We start from the raw sequence: 20,721 nt of genomic DNA on the forward strand, positions 1-20,721 counted from the left end.
ATGTAGCAAACTCTCAGGCTCTTGTGAAATCCAACTCTTTTATTTTATTTATTTTTTTTTTCATTATTTTTTTAATTCCCACCCCACCTTAAAGTCAGTCAAAAAATCCAACAAGCAGTGGGTGGATGGAGGAAATAATCAGCTTTGGAAAATTTCCCCTGCTCTGCTTGCTTTTTTTTTTCCTTTTTTTTTTTTTTCCCCCCCCCTCTTTCCCTTCCAGGTCAATTAAATAAAACAGGGAAAGGGGGAATCTGGAGGGGGAGAAGGGACAAAATTTCCTGTGCTAAGCTGGGGAGCTTTTGTCCTGGCTGTGAAGCCCTGGGTGGCTCCTGCCTTTCTTCTGCCCTTTGTGGTGCCGGGGCTGGGGGCGAGGCAGCAAAGAGCTCCCTGCACTTAAATAATAGTTCTGCTTTGAGATGCTCCTTGGCTCTTTTTAATTTTAATTGATTAGTTGGTGGCTGGTTTTTCTCAGGGGTTCCCACCCCAAGCTCCTTCACTTGGGGTTTTTGGTGTGGGGATGAGGTTGCTCCTGTTCCCAGCATCGCTCCCGTGGTAAAACCGCTCCCAAAAACCCAGCGCAAAGTTGGACTCGATGCGGGGGAGAAGCACAGGAGAAGGGGAGTAGTGTGGAAAATCCCCCTCCCCAGGTCCCTTTTAACCTGGGCAATCCAGGGATGGGTCACCCCACAGGGTCCCAGCCCCCAGCGTGGGGTGGGGGGCAGCTGTGGGTGCCCCCCTGCTCGCTGGTTTGGGGAAAGGGTGAGGGAAGGAGGATGGGATGGAGAGCGCCTGGGTGAAGGGAGGGCTGGGGCTTTGCATGCCTGAGGGGGGGGCAGAAAGCTGAGCAAACGCAGTGAAATGAAAGAAAACAGATTAAAGTTGCTGCTGGGGGGAGGTGGGGAGAGAGCTGATACCCAGACAACCCCCCCCCCTGCCCCAAAGCAAAAAAAATTATATATTTAAAAAAAAATATCTCTGCATGCTGTGTCCAGCCACGGGTCACCTCCCTGCCCTCTGGGGAAGAGGAGTGACCGTGGGTTTTACATCCTCCTTGGCAAGGGGGGATCAGGGTGCATTTAAAAAAAAAAAAGAAATCTGTGCACTGTATAAAATCAAGTGACACTAAAATATCCACTCCGGGCCCTCGCCCTTTCTCTCCTAATAACCCGGCAGGAATGCAAGTGCACTCAGTTGTGAAGTTGCTGCCGGGAGATCCCGGGAGCTTTTCTTTTCTGTGGCTGGAGAGGGGGATGCTTTGAGTCTGCTGATGTTTGTGTCTCGCTGTGGGGCTGGGGGAAAGGGGGGTGGCCAGGCACCGGCTTTCAGGATTTACTTTCCTTTTATAATTTTTTTTTTTTTTCCCTCTCCCTTTTTTTTTCCCCCCTCTTTTCTTGTTGCTCCAGCAAGGGGGGAGCGAGGCCGGAGGAGCAGAGGTGCAGGGTTGGCTTTGCCTTTGTGGCAGCAAGGTGGGGGGCAAAGCCATCCCCCCAGCCAGGACTGGGGCTCTTTCTTCCACCCAGAGAAAGGCGGGAGAGCCTGGAGGTCCCTGCCTTTTCTTTTGCTCGTTTAAAAATTAATACACATTTCTGGGGCTTTGCATCGTGTTTAGGGAAATTCTCCAAGTTAGGGAAGGGAAAAGTGGGGTTTGGGGGGGGGGGGAGGGGAAGTTTCCCTCTTTGTCCCCCATCTCCACTTTGTCCCCCATCTCCATAGTGGTTTGGAAGCCCAGGAGAGCTCCCAGGTTGTGGCTGGCAGGTGGTTTGGGGAGGTTTCACAGGGGATGCTTCTCACTGCTCACACCCCAGAGTCTCCCTGTGTGCTTTTGGGGGGGTCCCACCTCCTCCTTGGGGGCCACCCTGGCTTCATCCTGGCTTTGCATCGGGGCTCCCGAAATGACCCTGCTGCTACCTCGCCATCACCTGCCACTTCTGGAAGTGGAAACTTGAAATTTCCTGTCCCGTCCTCTTGGATTTCCAGCTCCTCCAGCGTGGGGGTGATGAGGGGCACCTCATAAACGTGGCTGGGAAGGGGGGGGGGAACACAAGCTCTGAGCATCTTCCCCGTGGAGGGGTGAGCTCTGTGTTAGCGGGAAAGGGAGGAGAGAAAGGAGGAAAATTAAACCTACAAATTCACTTGGAGGTTGGAAAGCAATGTGTTTGCCTTGAAAGATGGAAAAATCCTCTGTGTGCCACTTCTGGAGACCCCCGGGGGCACCTGAGATGCAGATTTTATTGCAAATAAAACCCAGGGCAAGGAGTTGCCATCAGGATGGTGGCCACGGGGTCTTTGGCCAAGGAAGCTCTGCCCTGCCAGCCGCTGGGAGAGCGGCGTGGGGAAGGACTTGCACCCATTTTATCATCTTGCAAAACCTTCTCCCCCACCCCCCTGCTTGCTCTGCTGCACCTTTTAAAGTCCCATAAAACTTGTAGATCAAGAAGGGGCTGGGCAGAGCATGAAAAACTTCCTAATTTATTTTTTCCCCCTCCTCTGCTGCAAGTGTTTGTTGTGTGGAACCCAGCAAAGACGCCGCTCGAGGGGTTTTATTTTAACTTCTAATTTCAACCTCTCTTGGCAGTCGCACGGGTGAGTCTGGGAGAAAACAAGTTGCTGATAACCCGACTGGTGGTGACAAAAAAAAAATAATAATAATAAAAAAAAAATGAGTTAGTGAACAAAACGGCATCGGGGCAGGGGAAAAGGAGGAGGCAGAAGCTGCAGAGCAGGAGAGCTGCTCCCTTCCGAGGTCGGCAGCACGATGCTGCGGAGGAAAACACAAACCCCTCCGTCTGCCACGTTTTGTTTTACAAAGATCCTGCTGGAGGAGAGATTAGATCCTGCTGGAGGAAAGATTGGATCCTGCTGGAGGAGAGATTAGATCTGGGCAGGCAGGGAAGTCGGGCAGGGATTACGATGCCTTGCGCCGGCAGCACGGAGGTGAGCGCAGGGCTTGTAACGGGACCTGGATCCCCCCCAGCAAACCAGCCCAGCCTGGCACAGGCAGCTGGGAGCCTCTCTTCTTGGTTTTTAGGGGGAAAAAAAAATAAATAAACCAATCTTGTGTTTGCAATCTGCTTTCCTGAGCGCTCCTCTCGGGTACAGCCGGTGTCGGGGTTTGCCAGCCCCAGGTGACATTTGGCATCCAGGTCTCCTGCCCTGGCAAGTTGGTAACAAGTCTTTCGAGGGGTGTTCTGGTGGATACCCTCCTCCTGTGGGGTTGGGGCCAGCTGAGCAGCAAAAACACAATTAGTTTTTAGGGAAACAGAGTGGAGAGTGGCTGTGGGAGCGAAATTTCTTGTGGTCCTCACGGCTCAGCTCTGCCGGGAGCTCCTGGGTGTGTTTATCAGAAGCAAAAGGTGCAGTAAAAAAACTTTTTTTTTTTTTTTAGGGGGGGGATATTATTATGAAAACAGTGAAAAGGTAAAAAAAAAAATTAGAAAGAAATTAAGGTGTTAGAGGAGGAAAAAAATCCCATGGGGAGGCTCTAGTTTGGAGGTGACTTAGAAGCTGTTTTTTCTCCCTCGTCCTCTTCTCCTCCACCTGAGGTGGCTTCAGTGAGGACCTGACCCTGGCTGGAGAACCATGGGTGAGGCTGGGGAGCACTGGGGTGGTCCTGGGGCTGGTGAGGAGAAGACCCCCATGTGATGGGTACATTCTGTGTGTGTCGTGGGGGCTGTAGGGCAGCTCCCGGGGGTGATGGGGATGGTGTCTGTGTTTGCTTGGGCACGGATGCTCCTGCATCAACCAACCTGGGGGTGCAGAAGGGCTGGGGTGGGTCAGAAGGAGCGGGTGGTGTTGAAACAACTTAATTTAAGACACCTTTGCTGGGTCAGCAGCCGAGCTGGGTTTATCTGCTGGGATTTCACTGCGCCGAGGTGGAAAACACCAAAGGTGCCGCCGGGGCAGCGACCGCTTCCCGTGTGCTTGGGCTGAACATCTCACCACGGAGTCACCTCGGGGTGCCAGGAGATGTCAAAGCCCTGACCCCCAACCCCTCTGACCGCTTACTTGCTTCCTCTAAATCTGTTTATTCCACAAGCTTTGGATTTTAGGTGAGTGTTATCTTTTTGCCTGCTTATCGTCAACGCGTGAGCTGGGGAGGGTCCCGAATTTGTTTGCTTGTGGTGAGAGGTGGATGGGAACCACCAGGAGAAGCTGGTGTGGGGTTGGTAAGAGGTGTCTTTAGCCTAAGAAAAAAGAGGCAGTGGAGGAAGGTTTGAAGTAGGATGCTTAAAACAATATGTACAGCCAGGACCTGTGCTTGTGAGCAAAGGATGTGCTGGGATCCTGTCTGCCCGGGAGCATCTCCTCCTGGTGGACCCTGGGCTTTGGTTCTCAGCCTCTGAGTTGTCTGCTGCTGCCTTTTGGTGGGAGTGTGTTTGCCCAGTGACTTTCTGGCCCACGGGAAAAGCTCACGGAGCTTGCAGCAGGCTTGTGGCTCAGTTGGGTGCTACACAGCACATGCCAGGATTGTGGCACATGGGTTGGATCGGCCACCACAGGATGAGGATTCTGGTATGGGACATCCTGCTATGGCCACACGGTCCTGAGAGGATGTTCCTGGCTGCAAGGCTTGTCACTGAATGCTGTGGGGACATGAGGTTTTGGGGGCAACCTTGGCTCCTGGTTTCAGTGATGACTTCGTGGCTCGATTCCATGGTGATGGATGGTAGGGGACAGCAGGGGACAGCAGGGGACATCTTGCTGCCTCCCAGAGCAGGGGGAAGGTACCCACTGCAGCACTGGCTGTCTGGCAGAGATGGAGAAATTTCTTGTTGAGTGTTGGGAGGTTTGGGCTGAACTGGACCAGGGCTGGAGGGCAGAGACCTTGTGATGGGGAGGGAAGAGCCGTCTCATGGTCTGAAGCTTCCCATCTGGTGTCACATCCCCTCTGGGGCTGTGTCCTGGCTGCTACCTTGCCACAGAGCTGCATGGCACTGGGAGCCCTTTAAGAACTCAAAATATTTTTTTTTCTTGGTCTTCTCCTCTCTTCTCCCAAGGGAGCTCCATGACCCCAGCAGAGACCCAGTGCTACATCCCATGGCCCTGTCGTGGGCAGAAGGAGGCAGGGAGATGCTTTGTGCCACCCAGGGGGTTTCCTGGTGGGTGGGTGTCACCTGGGTCCTTCCTGCAGAGCCCAGATCTCCCCCTCATCCCTCCAGGATGCAGCCAGACCTGCCAAGGGGAAGGAAATTCCCTGGAGCATGGGGTAGCTTGAATCTGGAATACAAATACGGTGTTGTTTGACCTATTAAAAAATGGAAGAAAGAGAGAAAATAAAGGTGGGGTGGGGGGTGAGCAGCCTGGAACTTTTGTGACAGGAAACCTGGCTTTTAAAAATGTGCTGGGGCAGGTGTAGTTATAAAAAAAAAAAAACAAAAACCATTTATTTTACCAAGATGGATTTGGGTGGAGGCAAAACCACAGTTTTCCTAAGGTGTTGTCTCCAGCTTTGCCTTTCACCAGGGACGTTTCCAAAGTATTTCCCCCTTCCCAACCTGTTTTCCATGCCTGCACTGAAGTTGTTTCCTTCCCAGAGCTTTTTATGCTGCATTTCTGCAACGGGATGTGGTTTGTTTTATGGGCAGGGAAGGGTCCGTCCCCCCCCATCTCCTGCTCGTGCTTGGCTGGGGCTCTGCTGGGAGCAGGGTTTGGGGAGCCAGGCTGCGACTGCACTGCCTGGCACAGATGTTTCACCCTTAATAAATTAAAACTTCAAAATCATCATGATTTCTCATTTGGAAAACAAAAGGGGCGTTTGTCCCCTGCTGTGTGGGTAAATCTGGGGCTGGGGGAAGGAGGAGGAGGAGGAGGAGGGTGCTGCTGGGTGTCCCATCATTCCCAATTTGTCTCAGCCTCTCAGCACCCATGGTGGGAGCTATCCCAGTTTCTGCAGCAGATCCCAATGGATGGGGGCAAAACCCCCAAAAGCACTCGCTGAGCAAAGTGCCCTGGGAAAGGCTCCAAAGCTGCCAGCACAGGGGTTGCTGGTCCCCTCTGTCCTTTTGGAAGGGATCAGGATCAGGTGCTTTGTTGCTCCTTGAATACCTGCAGAATTCCATCAGATCCAGTGTGACATCAGCTGGGGGATATGTGTGTGTGATTTTGCACATCACTCCCAGCTGATGGAGGTTTTGGGGTGTCTGAAGGGGGAGAGAAAAGATCCCCAGTGTGCACCCTGTGCATGGGAACCTGGCTGTGGTTTTCCTCTTCTGCAGGGTTTCTACCCAGAAACGTGGGGAATGGGAAGCTTGAGCATTGCTGCTGTGTGGGTGGGCAAATGCCACCCCCCCAAAGTGCCCCTGGAAAGTCTTGGAGCAAATTTCCCCAAAATTGAGGTTTGTGGTGTATTTTGGTGAGGGGAGATGGCTGGTCAATCAATTCACTCGTGAAGAAAACAGGTAAAAGAAAATATCCTGAAATCCATCCCTGTGAGGGGAGGGTGTGAGCGTGCTGGAGAAACCCCCAGCAAGAGATTTCTGCTCGAGCTCCACTTCTGAGGCACAGGAAAGTGTTCATTTCATCCTTCTTTTGCTGTGGTAACAGGCAGAAGATCTGTGCTGAAATTTGGGTCTGTGTTTCCCCAGCTCCTCCACTCACCTTGGCCGTGGGTTCGGTGCTATTGGGACTGGCCCAGCTCCTCTGAACAGTACAATCCCCAGGGCTGGGTTCTGCCTGCCCTGAAGGATGCTCAGAGCTCTGCAGATGGGGCTGTATTCAAGTTATTAATATTTCTCCTTTTCAACCAGGTTTTTATTGATACCTAGCAAGGCAGAAACCTGCTTTTAGGGTCTGTTTGAATAACCCCAGAAGCCTTTCCCTTGATGCTGGTGGGCTCGAGCCCTGAACAAATGGCCTTTTCCCTGGGAAATGGAGCTATGGCTCTGAATCTGGGTCAGGTTTCAGAGCTGTGGGGTCAGTCCCATCAGAGCATCAAACACTGCTGTGTCCCTGCACCCGTGTTGGAGCAATTCCCTTCTGCTTTAAAGAGGTGGTGGGTTTAAAATAATCCCTGATGGAAAGGCCAGTCCCTTGAGAAATGCCAAGAGATGAAGTTTGCCGGGCAAGGAGGGGGCTCGTTTGGGGACTGATGGTGGTTTTTTGGGATTGATGGTGATTTTGGGGGAATTGATGGTGATTTTGGGGGGATTAGTGGTGATTTGGGGGGATTGATGGTGGTTTTTGGGATTGATGGTGATTTGGGGGGAATTGATGGTGATTTTGGGGGGATTGGTGGTGTTTTGGGGGGGATTGATGGTGTTTTTTTGGGATTGATGGTGTTTTTTTGGGATTGATGGTGATTTTGGGGGAATTGATGGTGATTTTGGAGGGATTGGTGGTGTTTTGGGGGGATTGATGGTGGTTTTTTGGGATTGATGGTGGTTTTTTGGGATTGATGGAGGTTTTGGGGAAGGTCGGTGCCGCTCGCCGTGCCGGATGCTGCAGTGGGGAGTGTTGGTGCTGCTGAATTTCCAGCTGTAGATGGGGGCTGTAGGAGGATCCAGCTGTGTCCCTCCATCTGGGAGAGGGACAGAGCTCTGTCCTCTGAAGGAACAAGCATCTCTGCAGGGTTGGGCGTTCCTACTGCAGCAGAGATCTCTGCTGGTCCTTGCTCTGGCAGATACAAATGCTCCGGGAGTTGCCCTGGGGCTGAGAATGAGATGGGAGTTGCTGGTTTTAGCTGGAGGTTTAAAATAATAATAATCCATGTTCTAAAATTGGGGACAGCAGGCAGGAGCTGTCGTCTGGGCTGGGGCTGGTGGTGTGGGCTGGTATTGGGCTTGTCAGCCAGGCAGGGGGATGGGACATGTCCCTTGTGGGGGGGTCAGCGACCTGGGCTGTGTCAGCTTCATGTCTTACCTGATGCAATATCGTGGTGTCCTGGCCTTCCCTCACCTTGCTGTGATGAGTTTTGGTCTGGGCAGGAAGAAGGGGGACATCCCTGGGGTGATGGGCTGAGTGGCACTGTGTCCTGCAAGGCCATCACGGAGCCTTTGCCCCCCTCCCAGTGAGGGAGGTTGAGCTTTAGGGATAGAGGGGGAGGGTTTGTGTGACCCTGTCTGAGCTGGAGATGTGGAATGAGGATGTGACCTCATTGCAGAGGAGCCCAGAGTTGTGGTGGGGCTGGTGCTGGAGCCAGCCAGCCCAAGGTGGACACTGTCACCCGTGTCCCTGTGTGATGCCTGAGCTCCTGCAGCTGAGTTTCCCATCAGGTACCCTGAGCCCCTTTGCTTCTGCACCCATGGGTGCTCATACAGCCCTGGGAGCTGTGGGTCTGGGATGTTATGGTTTGCAATCAGTGAATCACAACCCATATAAAGATTAAGGGTTCTTTTGAAGAAGGATGGAAGTGGGAAAGAAACACAATTTTTTAAAGTGTGCTTTGCAACGAGGATGCATTTTGGCACTGTGCTGATAGCAGTAATCCCCTGGGGCCACAGGGGATGTCCCTCAGCAGCAGGAAGGTGCTGGTGGCCTCCTTGGCCACTGCAGAATGGTCACTTCTGGCCTGGAGCCCCAGCAGCCCCCCCTGTGCTGCTCTGCACCCCGCAGCTGGGCTTGCTTGGGGACCTTGTTGTTCCCAGGAGGAAGCATCACCTGCTGCCTGGGATGAGCAGAGATTTGGGAGCTGCAGATTACCTCTGCCACAAGTCTACTGCTCAACCTCTGTCATTTTGCTTCATCCTTCCCTAGCTCTGTCCTAATCCATAAAGCAGGGATGTGCTGCCTGGATTCGGGAAGGTTCAGTGATCCCATGAGCTGAGCTCTGGGGATGGATAAAGCTCAGGAGCCCAGCTGGATCAGCCTGACCTGGGAATGCTGTGGGACCAGGACACCTTTCCATGTAGCTGGCCAGGCAATGCTCCAGAGGGATGCTGAAACCCAGGAGTTTGCTGCCATCCCACTGGGAACAGAGGGGAAGAAGAGCTGTAGGCACACTGGGCAAAGTGTTCCCCTCCTGGACTCCTCAGTGAAGGGTGCTGGAGAGGGAAGAGGATGTGGTGGCTGATCCAGGCTCATCCAGAGCACCTGGAGAAGGAGCATGGGGCACCCTGGTGATCCCTGGAAGGATGCTGCATGCTGAGCTTTACCCTCTTCCTGAGCACCTAAAATGCTAAATGCACCTTCCCCATCCCCAGCTTGGGTGCTGGAACAAGACCAGGCTCTTTTGTGCCACTTCTCAGCTTTTAAGAAAGCATCAGGGAAACTCCTCGTGCTGTTCCAGTCGTGGTGCTGAGCAGGGATGCTGGGGCTGCTGGAGCTGTGTTTGTCTGGGGGGCTGCAGTTTGGTCCCTGGGGGTGCTGGGTGCTCGGGCAGAGCAGGAGATGCTGAGTGGGTGCTAGATGGGATGTTGAGTGGGTGCTAGATGGAGCTGAGCTGTGCAGAAATAAAACCAGGAAGGTGGTCTGGAAGCCCTGAGAGGGGCTCTGGTGGTGGCTGAGAGATGGAGCTGGCCTCAAGTCATGCTTGCCTCTGATTTGGATGCAAGAAAATGGGGACTTCAGGAGTCTGAAAATGCCCAAGGATAGTTCTTCCCTGCCACTGCCTTTTTTTCTTCTCCCTCCTTCTGAGCAGCATAATTTCTGGATGGAGACCAGGCCTCTTTCTGCATAGAAATGGGATTTGCAGTGGAAAGCATCAGTGTGCAGCAGGGAGGGTGTTAAACAGAGTGTTTTCTGGATGAAGTTTTGCACAAACACGATGGAATCTGGGAAAACTTGCAGCATCCGAGTTCCTCCCTCTTGTTCAGTAGGCACCGTGACTCCTTTTGTTTCCTCCCCTCTGGATTATTTATCTTAAAGGCCAGAAGAGACTTTTAGCAACCTCCAGGCTGACTTGATGCAAACTCAGATGGAAAATTTCCCTCTGGGAATGACATGGGAGCTGATGTCCCTCTTGCCAAGGCTCTGCCATCACTCTTCATCCAGTTTCTCCCTCACTTGCTCCAGGTCATTTTCCTCCTCCCGGGCTCTGCTTCCCTGGAAGGGATGAAGTCCAAGGAGCCCCTGCAGCTTGGTTTTATTTTCATTTCAGAGCTTTCCCCCACACACCTCCTTGCTGAGCACCTTCCTCCATCCCAGCTCTGCCTTTGCTATTCCCAGGGGTGCCACAGGCTTTTTTTTTTTTTTTCCCAGGGACACTTCCCTGCATCTCTCCTTTTCCTTGCTGTGGGGCAATGTCCTTCCTGGCTTTATCCAAGAGAAAAGAGCCCTCCTCTCCCTTGGGTGCTCGAGGCTCTGGGAGGTGGGTGCCTCCATGGGGATTCCCACAAATGTGAGGCCACATCCAGGCTGTCTGCATGCCAAGGGGTTGGGGCTCATGGTGCTTGTGCCCCGAGAAGGCTGTTCCCTTGGGGGGGGGCTGTGAGTGGGCAGTCTGTAGGGTAAAAAAAAAAACAAAACCAGAGTCAGGATTTCCCTGGAGATGCTGGAGGAGCCTTTGCAAAATGCTGGTGAGGTGCTGGCCACATCTGGCAGCTGGTGAGGATGATCCTGGGTGCTGCTGTGGGGGATGCTGGGGCTGTGAGTGTGATGGACACAGGTGTGGGTGTGGGGGGTCCACGCTGCTGTGCTGGTCCTGCAGCCTTTGGGCTCCATTTTGACTGCAAAGACATCACATCCCACCCCAGTGATGATAGGTGCTTTAAATGACTTTAATAAGGATTTTCTTGGGGGTGGGAGGATGTTCCTGCTGTAAATCCCCCATATCTTAAACCCCATCCCATGGAGAAGTGCAGGCAGCAAGTTGAGTGTGTTGGGAAATCACATGTTCTTTTTTTTTTTTTTTTTCCTGGGCTTTTGGAGTATTTTCTTTTCTTGGTGGTGTTGTTCTCTCAATGTTTTTGCCTTACCCTATTCAATGCCATTTTTCTTAATTAGCTTGTGGTGGGGAATGGTCTCTATTGACCAGAAAAACCTCTGAAATCTCTCGTTAGGAGCGCGAGTGCGTTTCGGGGCCAGGAGTCTTAGAGGGGGGGGAGGAAAGGAGGACGACAGCAAAGATGCTTGAAAGAAAGAATTCAAAAAATAATTTCTTCATAAAGCTCTTTAAAAAGAAAAACCCAAGTCCCCTTCCCCCACCACGGCCACCTCCCCTCAGCCCCCCCCTAATTAAACGATTTGAATTTTGACGTTAACCGCTTGGTGCTTCCTCGGCGCCTCAGATGATTAGAAAGGGATATTCATTTATGCCTTTTAAACGCCGCCCCGATTAAAATCAGAGAGATTTTTGCCTTCATCAAAATCTAACATCCTTGAAAAATTAATTTGATGCCTCTTGTTATCAATTAATTGAATCTCGTTGGGAGAGAGGCTCGTACGGCGGGTGGTTGGAGCTGGCCCTTCTGTTCTTCGTTGCTTTCCCCCCCTCTCTTCTCCCTTCTGCTGCTTCCAAACATTGTGACATTATAAAACTCTGCCTTTTTTTTTTTTATATATATATATATATATGTTATTTTTACTCATCTCATAAAATAAATGAATAAAACTTGCTCTCTCTTCCCACCCTCCTCCCCCATCCCCTTGAGTTCCTATCGTATGCAATACCCTTTTTTTTTTTTCCCTTTCTCTCATCCCTCTTTCCTATAACTTCTGAGGCAGGGGGAGAGAAAGAAAGTTGGGGCTTTAGCAATTTCTCAGTGTAGCAAAGCGGCCAGAGTCCGTCTTTCTTCCTTTCTTTAACAGGGGATATTGGATATTTCATTTGAATCTCCCTCTTTTCAATTAAAAGTGCACAACTCCTTCTCTTAAAGCCTCTTTATTCTCCTCCTCTGTCTCGGCAGCCAGAGAAGTGATTTTCCTTTCTTTAATATTTCAACTCTTCCCCCGAGACGGGCTGCCTGCATTTCTTTTTTTAATAGACTTTTTCTCCCTCTATTAAACTTTTCCAATCTTCCATCCTTTATTTTTTTTTTTTCCTTCCCACCTCTTTAAAAACACACACACAAAAAAAAAAAAAAAAAGAGAGAGAGAGGAAAAGTTATAACATTTGAAGAACTGGGTCATTCAGGAAGTTATTTCAATAAGTTCAAAAAATAGGCATTTGCTTCATTTGTGCTCTCCTTGGAGTGAAGCTACCTGGTTATCTTTACATCCAGATTCATCCCTGGATCCTCCATTATTTCTGTCCCATCATGAACTTGGAGCTGGAAGGTTGGGGGGAGTTTGGTGGGAACTCAAGTTAGTGCTGGGCTGTCCCTGCTCAGGTGGGTTTGGGTTTTTCCAAAGAATTAATTCCCACTGGACACTCGTGGGGTGGTGGGATGGGGGGTGGATGTGGGTGGGATGTTTTCTCCCTGGGCCAGTGCCCTGGGCAAGGGGTGATTTGACACGTGGGTGTCCCAGCTGTCCCATCCCATTGTGTCAAGGGGTTTTAGTGCTGAGGATTTGGGATCCTCCAGCTCCTCCCCTTGCCCATTCCCAGTGCTGCTTCTCCTTGGACTCCTCTGTGGGATGCTGAGGTTTTTGATTTTCCTTGGAATTCCCATTTGCTGTGCATTGAGTGGAAGGAAAACAAGTTTATTCTGAGGGGATGACAACTTGGGATGTGCTTTAACCTCCCTCCCTGCTGCTGGGGATGGGTGCTGCCACCCTTGGGGTTTCCTGGATTTTGCTTCATCCCTCAGGGTGCAGATCCTGGCCCTGCATCCTGACCCTGTGGGATGCTCTGACACTTGCACCATGCTGGGTGCTGACCCCTGGTACCCACCATGGGTGCTGCCCTGCTTGGGGTCCCCTTGGGCCCACCCGTGAAGCTCTGGAGCAGCAAAGAAGGAGCCCCCTGCTCCACGTCACTATTTAATTAGACGTCCCTGATTAACAAAACTTGGCGTTCGGCATCCTCCTGCCCTCATCTTTCCTGGCTCCGAATCAATGGCTTTGATATGCTAATTAGGGAGTAATTTAATTTCAAAAGGCCGCAATTAACAAGGGTGTTGTGGACATGCTGTAGTTAAGCGGCGTAATCTAATTTGCATTAGTAACAAGCAGGGACTAATTAGAAGCTTAATTAGACACTTAGACGGCTCTTGTGTTTACTTTCTTAATGAGATGGAGTGAGGCTCTTTTTTTTTTTTAATCTTTTCAAGAGCACAGCCAGGGAAGCAGAGGATGGAGCAGCAGCCTTGGCACCCGCCACGTGCCCAGCGTTGGCCCTGGCACCCCTTGGCCAGTCCCATATCCGTGCTGGAAGGGATTTGATTTTCCTTGAAGCTTGGCAGGGAATGGCAGCCGTGCCAGCCAGGCAGTGGTGTCATCCCCAGGGATATCCCGTGTGGAGCATCTCCCATGGTTGGGATGTGGCTCTCCAAGGTCTGGAGGGCAAAGGATGCTCCAAGAGATGTGGTTTGGAGAGTGCTGACCAACACTGCCCAGGTCCTGAGGGCTTCCTTGGGGCTTCCTCACTCTTCCAGGTGATCTCTCCAAAAGGTCACCCACCTTTTAGGGGAGAAAAACATCCAGGGGGTTGTTCTTCCTTGATTTCTGTGGAGCAGGGAATGCTCTCTGGTGCCTGGTGGTCACCTGGATGGCGATGGCATCAGGGAGGGCAGGTGAGGAGAGCCACAGGGGGCAAAGGTGAGTGCCTGGAGGCTGCTGCTTCTCAAAGAAGTTGCTGGGAGTGAGATGAAAGTGGGAGATGAAAGTGCCCAGAGGTGAGAGCCCATTAAAGCAGTGCCCAGGCTTAGCCAGTCCTTGGTTCCTTAAATCTCTTCTAATTTACAGTAATGCTCCAGATTCGTTTCAGCTCCTCCGGACTTTTATTTTAATCCCCTTTCCACATTTCCATGTGTTTATGTGTTAATTAAAGGGTAAAAAGCCACTCTCTGAGCAATCCTGGCTGCTGCTTCTCTTGAAGCTGAAGCCTTTTAAGATTAGTGAGCCCCTTCCTGAAGCCTCCGTGGGGCCGGGTCGGGATGGGCAGGTTGCTCAAATTTCCAGAGCTCAAAACAGATCCAGTGCCTGGGATCTGAGCTTCCCAAGTCTTCATCTCCTCCCAGCCCTGCAGAGAAGCATCCTGCAGGACTTCTGGCAGCTTTAGGTGGGGGATTTAACCCCATTCCTGCATCTTCTGGGCACCCGCTGCCCTCGCCATGCCATTGGGAAGCCCTCTGCTCCCCTCTGGTTTTATGGCAAGGCTGGAGCTGGGTGGAAGGGTTTGGAAAACTGCTCTGGGGCTGGGATGTGGTGGGAAGGGTGGGAAAAACCTCGGGAGCATCATGGTAGTGAGCTGTTTGCAAGAGTGTGGTGGTCCTTCCCTCTTCTGGGTCGTCCCTTGCCAAACGTAGTTCGGGGCTGGGGACTTGCTGGGCTGATGGAGATATAGGGAAGGGGTTTTCCAGCTGTTTTTCCCACCCTTCATCCCTCCCAGGTGGTGGTTTCGAGGTGTGGATGCTCTTTGGGTTTGTGTTCTGGGGCACCCAGGCCAAGGGACACCCAGTGCCATGAGTGTGGGGACAGGAGCTCAGGGCCAGGGACCAGCAGCATGGCCCTGGTCCCACCAGAACTCCAGGAAGGGCAGCTCAGAAAGTTACAGAGCCTTTGAGGATCCAGGGATTTGGGATGCTTAAAAATGGGAGAAAAGGCTAAAATAGGTGGTGAGGCAGTCGCTGCTTTGGAGCTCATGGCTGTGCCTGTGGGTCCTGGGGGCTGAGAAGCACCTTTTCATTTCCAGGTCTGTGGAGCTGAGTTGGGTGAAGCAGCAGTGGTGCTTTGGGTGGCTCTGGGTGCCACAAAATTCCCTGGGAGGTTTTTGGGAGCAATGGTTCTGAAAACGTTTCCTCTCCCATTGCTGCCCTTAAAGTCTCCAGGTCCTTCGGCGCGCATCTTCGCTTGGAGCCCGTCTGCTGCTTCTCCTCTTCATCCTCCTCCTTCTGCCAGGGCTTGGAAAAGCTCCGTAGGGATTCCAGGCTCCATGGAGGTGCCAGGCTCCATGGCAAGGGACACACACGGTGCTTTGGTGGTCCCAGGGAGCGTGTCACACGTGTGTCACATCCATGTGCACGCAACAGGAGCCGCGTCCGACAGCCCAGCCAGCTGCTCCGGACCCTCCCTCCCAGGGAAGCTCTGGGCATCCATCAGGCTGTTAATTGTGCTAATTAGAGAGTGTGGAGGTGTTAATTGGCAAGCCCTGGGATCGGGCCTGGTTTGGGGGGGGGGTGTCAATAAAAAGGAATTGATGACTTGGTGTGGAGCGTGCAGGGGAGCGGTGAGTCCGGGGATGGCAAGGAAATGTTGCTGCTCGGCTGAAGCAGTTGTTAATTAAAAAGCAAAGGTAATTAGTATACTCTCCTTGCCATATGGTACTGCTAAAGGCAGGGGGATTCTTCACTCCATTTGTAATGCTGTTTCCTTTTCTTTGTCCTGGGCGAGGTGTGCGTTTTAAGTAAAAGGGAAGGAAGAAGGGAAAAAAAAAAAAAAAAAGGCAGAGTGCTTGTTCAGTGAAGTGATTTTGAGTCTGAAATGGTAATTAGCAATCCATTTGCACAGCTTCTGTTGCTCCTTGCAGTTAGAAGGGTCTCCTCCCCTCCTCTTTTAAGTAAAACCAGCTTTTCCCACTTTATCTGGGTGCTGAATCTTCTGCAGTGACTGTCTGGCCAGGGCCTTTGTGCCTGGGGGAAGGTCTGATCCTGATTAAACCCTCTGGAGATCGGGGTAGGGAGAATCCCCAAAACACTGGATGTGTTTGAGTTAGAGGAGATGAAAAGCTGGAGCTGGGCTGCTGCAAGGGGCTGCACGGCTGGGCTGCAGCACTCGTGCAGCTCTGGTTTCCTCTTCCCAGCTCCTTTCCAACCATCCCGGATCAGTCCTGGCTGGAAAAGGTCTTGTTCTTAATTTAAATCGACTTTATAACATTACAGACAACTGGCTTCATTTTTTTTTTTTTTTTCCTTCTTCTTTAAGGTTTTGTAAAAGTTTTATATGAATGGAAATATTTTCATTATTATTATGACTTTCTTTTATGACTTCCCGTGCAGAGTTAGGAACCCAGACACACCAACATCCCAGTAGGGTTTGTGAATGGGAAGTTGAGTTTTACTACACTTGGAGAGGGAACCCAACTGGCCTGGTGTCCCGGGCTGGGGGAATCACCCAGCTGCTTCAGCTGCTCCAGCATCATCCTGCCTCTGGCAAGGACCAGGGTGTGCAGAGCAAGCCCATGGCTACAGCTCCTCCACCAGAAGAGATTTCCTCCCAATTCCCAATAGTTCAGCTTCAATTTATGCCCCGAAGCCAGGAAAGTTTTATATCCTTTCCAAAAAAACTTCTTTTTTTTTTTTTTTTTTTTTCTTTCTGCCTTTTTTTAATACTTCCTGTTGTAACTTTGGATATTCTTGTTCTCTGTATAAAAGTCAAATCCTTTTTTTTTTTGGAATCCTGCTGTGTTTCTGGCTGTGGTGATGCCTTGTGACTGCTGGACACGGGCAGAGCTCGGCGTTCCCTGCCGGAGCGAAACACGGAGCCGGCAGCAGAGTTTTGGAAAGAAAATAAGGAATAACAGTGCTTTACTATTTCTGCAAGCTCTTGTTTGACATCTGGAGGGGGGGAAGAAGCAAATGTCATTCTCAGGAGCGAAAGGTTTTTTTCTTTCTTCCAGCTTTTCTGCTCCTAACGCAGCATCCCAAGGCGAGCATCCCGTCCTTTCCCATCCCTTCCTGGGAAGCTGCTCTGCCCACCCCATGCTCTCTCCCTGGCTCGGGTGCTTCAAACAAACCCAAAGCCCAATAATCCCTTTAACCTTGAGCTCTTGAAGCCACCGGTGTGTCACCCCACAGACGGGTTGGGGAGTGCCAGGACGGCAGGAGGGAGCCAGGAGCTCCACATGGGAATTAATGTCAGTCATATACCCTGCGGAAATGACTTTTGAAATGCATATAATCTCAAACATGCAAATGAGAAGCTTGCTTCACCCTGTTTAATATGAATGATCAGCTTCTGAATAGCTATTATTACACGCCACATTTCAGCAATTATGTTGTTCGCCGTTTGTCTTTCTGGCTTTTGGGGTGGGGAGGGGAAGATATGGGGGAAAAAAAAAAAAAAAAGAAGAAGAAAAAAGGGAAAAACGGTGTCTTTGCTTCCATCTTTCTTGATTTTTCTTTGCATCCCTCTTTTTCTATTCCTCTCCTGTCTCAAACTTACGGGCTGGTGGTGAGTGAACACGGATCCTTCTCCGACTCTGCTCCGACACCGTGTCCTCTGCTTTTCCCCTGGGCAAAGTGTGTGTTGGGAAGGAGCAAGAGCCCCTCACCCCCTTCCCAAAGGTTTCCTAATGCCCCCAGTCCTGCTCTGTGATTTGATGCTCGATGTGATGGTTGTTTTTCCTCCCATGCCAGTCCAGATCAGGGAGTTTCTCCCAGAAAAGGGAGTTTTACAGCCAGCGACCTGCCTGCTCATCAAAGCCATTCGAGCAAAGATTCTTCATCTCGTTGCTTTGAAACCAAGCCTTGTGTCTCCTCAGGAGTCCTTCCATCTGCCTTCATTTAAATAGCATTTCAAATCAGAGGGGTGAGGGATGCAGGAAGGGGTAGTGCTGAGCACCCAGCCCTCTTTGCTTTGGGGTGCAAGGAGCTTTTCCAGCCTGCAGCCCTCCTGGGGGTTTCTCCAGCTCAGGACAATGGCTTAGGAGGTGGTGTTGGCCAAGGAGAGTTTTGTCAGCACCCTGCAGCTCTGCTTCCAGGTTCACTACAGCACCCATGGGCACCTATCCTGACACAAACCTTGCAAGCAGGACCCTGGGAGGAGCTGTAGATCTTCCCTCCTGCCCTGGGTGTGATGGGGGTGATGGGCAGAGGGTGTTCAGAGGGGTAAAACCCATTGATGGAGGCTGAGTGTTTGGCTGTTGCCTTGCAGAAGGAAACCTGTAATTACATGAAGTCAAGTGCATGAGCTTCAGGAGGCTCTTACAGGACTGATAACACCGTGGGTGCTTTAGCCCCACGTGTCCAAGGGTGAAGCACCCACCTTGCTCCTTCAAAGGCACCCAAGGGGTGCAGCAGAAGGAGGGGGGAGCACAGAGGCAACTGGAAAAAGGGAAGGATTTTCCCCATGATGTTTCCTGGAGTGATGCCCCACTCTGGTTTTGCTGCATCCCAGCTCCCTGGTACCTTTGAGCTTCCTCAACCTGGTGGCAAACTTTCTGCTGGGTGGTTTTTTCTTGCTGGGAAGTTCTGGGTTCCTTGCAGCTGAAGCACTTTGTGGAAACGTCTCCATTGCGTTGGGGTCTTCAAAGCCTCCACGTGCTGGGGGTGCAGCCTTGCCCAAAGGTTCTGATTCAGCCATCTCCAGCAGCTCAAAATGAAATCTTTGGGGATTCTGTGAAAAATGCACGGATTCCTGAGGTTTGATGTCTTGCACCAGGCTGGGAGAAAGCAGGAAAGTGGTGTTTTCCCAAAGGGATGGCTTTGCCTCAGTGCTGCACAGGGCTGGCACTGTGTTCATAGGAGCTCACTCTGCTGCTCCTTTATTTTTTTGGAGTAAAATGAACACAACTAAAGCTGCATCAGGGTTTAACATCCCCATCTCTGCATCTCCCTGCTGGACCTGGCAGGGCTCAGGCTTAGGGTGAGAAGGTGGGGAGGAGGTGGGGATGCCACCAAGGGCTCCAAACCTCTCTTCTCAACCTTCTGCTCTCTTCTCCTTTTCCCCAGGTCCTGCTAGCAAGTCATGATGGTTGAATCTGCCTCAGAGACGATCAGGTCCACTCCCTCTGGCCAAAACGGGGTCAGCAGCCTCAGCCAGCAGCCCGATGGCAGCGGGGGTGGCGGGGGAGGCGGAGGGGGAGGCGGCGGCGGGCGCGAAGGAAGCGGCAGCGGGGAGACCAACGGCGAGATGAGCCCCGTGGAGCTCCTGCACTTCCAGCAGCAGCAGGTAGGAGGGATGTCCAGCTTCCTTCTCTTCCCTGAAGGCAACCTGGGAACTCCCGAGGATGTGGAGTTGAAGGGGGGAACGCTCTGCTCAACCCCAGGGTCACACCAGCCTTGGGCATCCTGGTTGAAGCTGGGATGCGGGTGCTGCCCCGAAAAGGAGTCCTTAGGGATGCACATAGCCCTGGGTGATGGAGCCTTGGCTACAAAAAAGCTGGGGTCAGGCTTGTTAAATGAGAGTGTAGTGAGAGGACAAGGGAAAATGTCTCAAACTTGAAGAGGGGAGATTTAGGGTGGACATTAGGAAGAAGTTCTTTCATTTGAGGGTGGGGAGACACTGGCACAGGGGTTGCCCGAGGAAGTTGTGGCTGCTCCATCCCTGGAAGTGTTGAAGGTCAGGTTGGATGGGGTCTTGACTAACCTGATCTAGTGGGAGGTGTCCCTGCCCATGCAGGGGGGTTGGAACTGGATGAGTTTTAAGGTGTTTTCCATCCCAAACTGTTTTATGATTCTCTGACCCATCCATGCAGCTGGTGCCCCAGGGATGGCTGCATTTTAGGGGACATCCTGCCTGTGCTGGTGGGATCTGCCTGCTGTGTCCTCCGTTGGTGTGGGACAGCAGGGCTGGGAGAGCAGAGTAAAAACCCCATTGACTGTAAAATAAGGAGCAGGTTTTCCCTGAGTCCCTATTTAGTGACCCAGGTGGGTGACTGGGGGTCGGTCTCCCATTGTCCAGGGCTTCCTGGTGCTTTGAACTGCAGAATTAACTCCACACGCATGGCTGAAAACACGTGTGAACTGTGCCATGTGGGTGCAACAGTTCTATCCTGGAGCACCCACGTGTGTGCACCTCGGGGAGCACCCTGCACCCCGGGGCAGCTCTGGGGAGGGATTTTGGGGGGTGTTGGGCTAGGGTGGGATGTGTGTGCGCCAGCCTGCGGGTTACCTTTCAAAACAAACTTGGGAGAAAACATAAATTTTTCCTCTTTGGCTACTAAATAAGGCAATGATCCCTGCCTGGGCTGGAGATCTCCTCCCCGAGCCATAAATTCCAGCGTGAAAGCTGTAAAAAATTGCTGTGTCTGATACTTTAGTAGTGAGTGCTGTAAATCCATTACCTGAATAACAGCCGTTTCGCACGCAGTTAAAGCCCCTGTTCCCCTGATCTGAAGGGTAATCATGCGTGTAATGCTGCTCCAAGTTCTCCCCCCCCCCTGCCCCAGGAACTCCTGTTCCCTCCTTTCCCAGCGCCGGGAACGGCTCCGAAATTACCCCGGCGAGAGCCAAGAGTGAACAGGAGATGCTTGTTCTGACACGGGGCAGGTTGGAAGGTGGGCAGAATGGTTGTAAAATAGGGTTAAGCCCTCTGGAAAAATCAAGGGGGAGAAAGGAAAATATAAATAATAAAAAAAAAATTAAAATAATAATGGTTTTTTGCAATGTGGAGCTGCTGCTGTTGGCTCGTCCCTATGGATGCTGCTCCCTGAGCTCAGCCCCAGGAATCTTGCCCTACCCATGTTTAATTTCTCCCTTTTGCATGTCTTTATTTTGGATTCTCAGTGTAATTACCCTGGGAAACTGGCCGGCACATGGAATCATTAAAGGCAGAGGGTTTGGTAAACTTCCAAAACCAAATGACATCTGCAGTGACAGCACCTTGGGGGGAAGGAAAAAGAAGGAAAAAAAAAAAAAAAAAACCAAAATAAACCCATCCCGAGGACTATCAATCTTCATGCTTCAGGGAACAGGCTGAACACCAGCTGGGGTCAGGAATAAATGTCCCCATATAGAGAGTTTTGCACAATTAGGTGCTTTATGGTGGCTTTACACCATCTTTGGGAGCATCCAGCATTCACCCCTT

At 51.5% G+C, this 20,721-nt stretch overlaps 1 protein-coding gene across 1 annotated transcript in view; it reads left to right on the forward strand.

Annotated features, from left to right (window-relative positions):
• Positions 1-20,721, forward strand: part of FOXP4 (forkhead box P4) — a 50,366-nt gene that overhangs the window by 2,496 nt on the left and 27,149 nt on the right. Inside the window, exon 2 of the mRNA XM_030465461.1 lies at positions 18,645-18,864. Within this exon, the coding sequence (XP_030321321.1) occupies positions 18,661-18,864 (204 nt within the window). The 5' untranslated portion in view covers positions 18,645-18,660. The remainder of the gene's footprint in view (positions 1-18,644; positions 18,865-20,721) is intronic.

Source organism: Calypte anna, chromosome 26 (assembly GCF_003957555.1).
Source record: "Calypte anna isolate BGI_N300 chromosome 26, bCalAnn1_v1.p, whole genome shotgun sequence".
Lineage (NCBI taxonomy): Eukaryota > Metazoa > Chordata > Aves > Apodiformes > Trochilidae > Calypte > Calypte anna.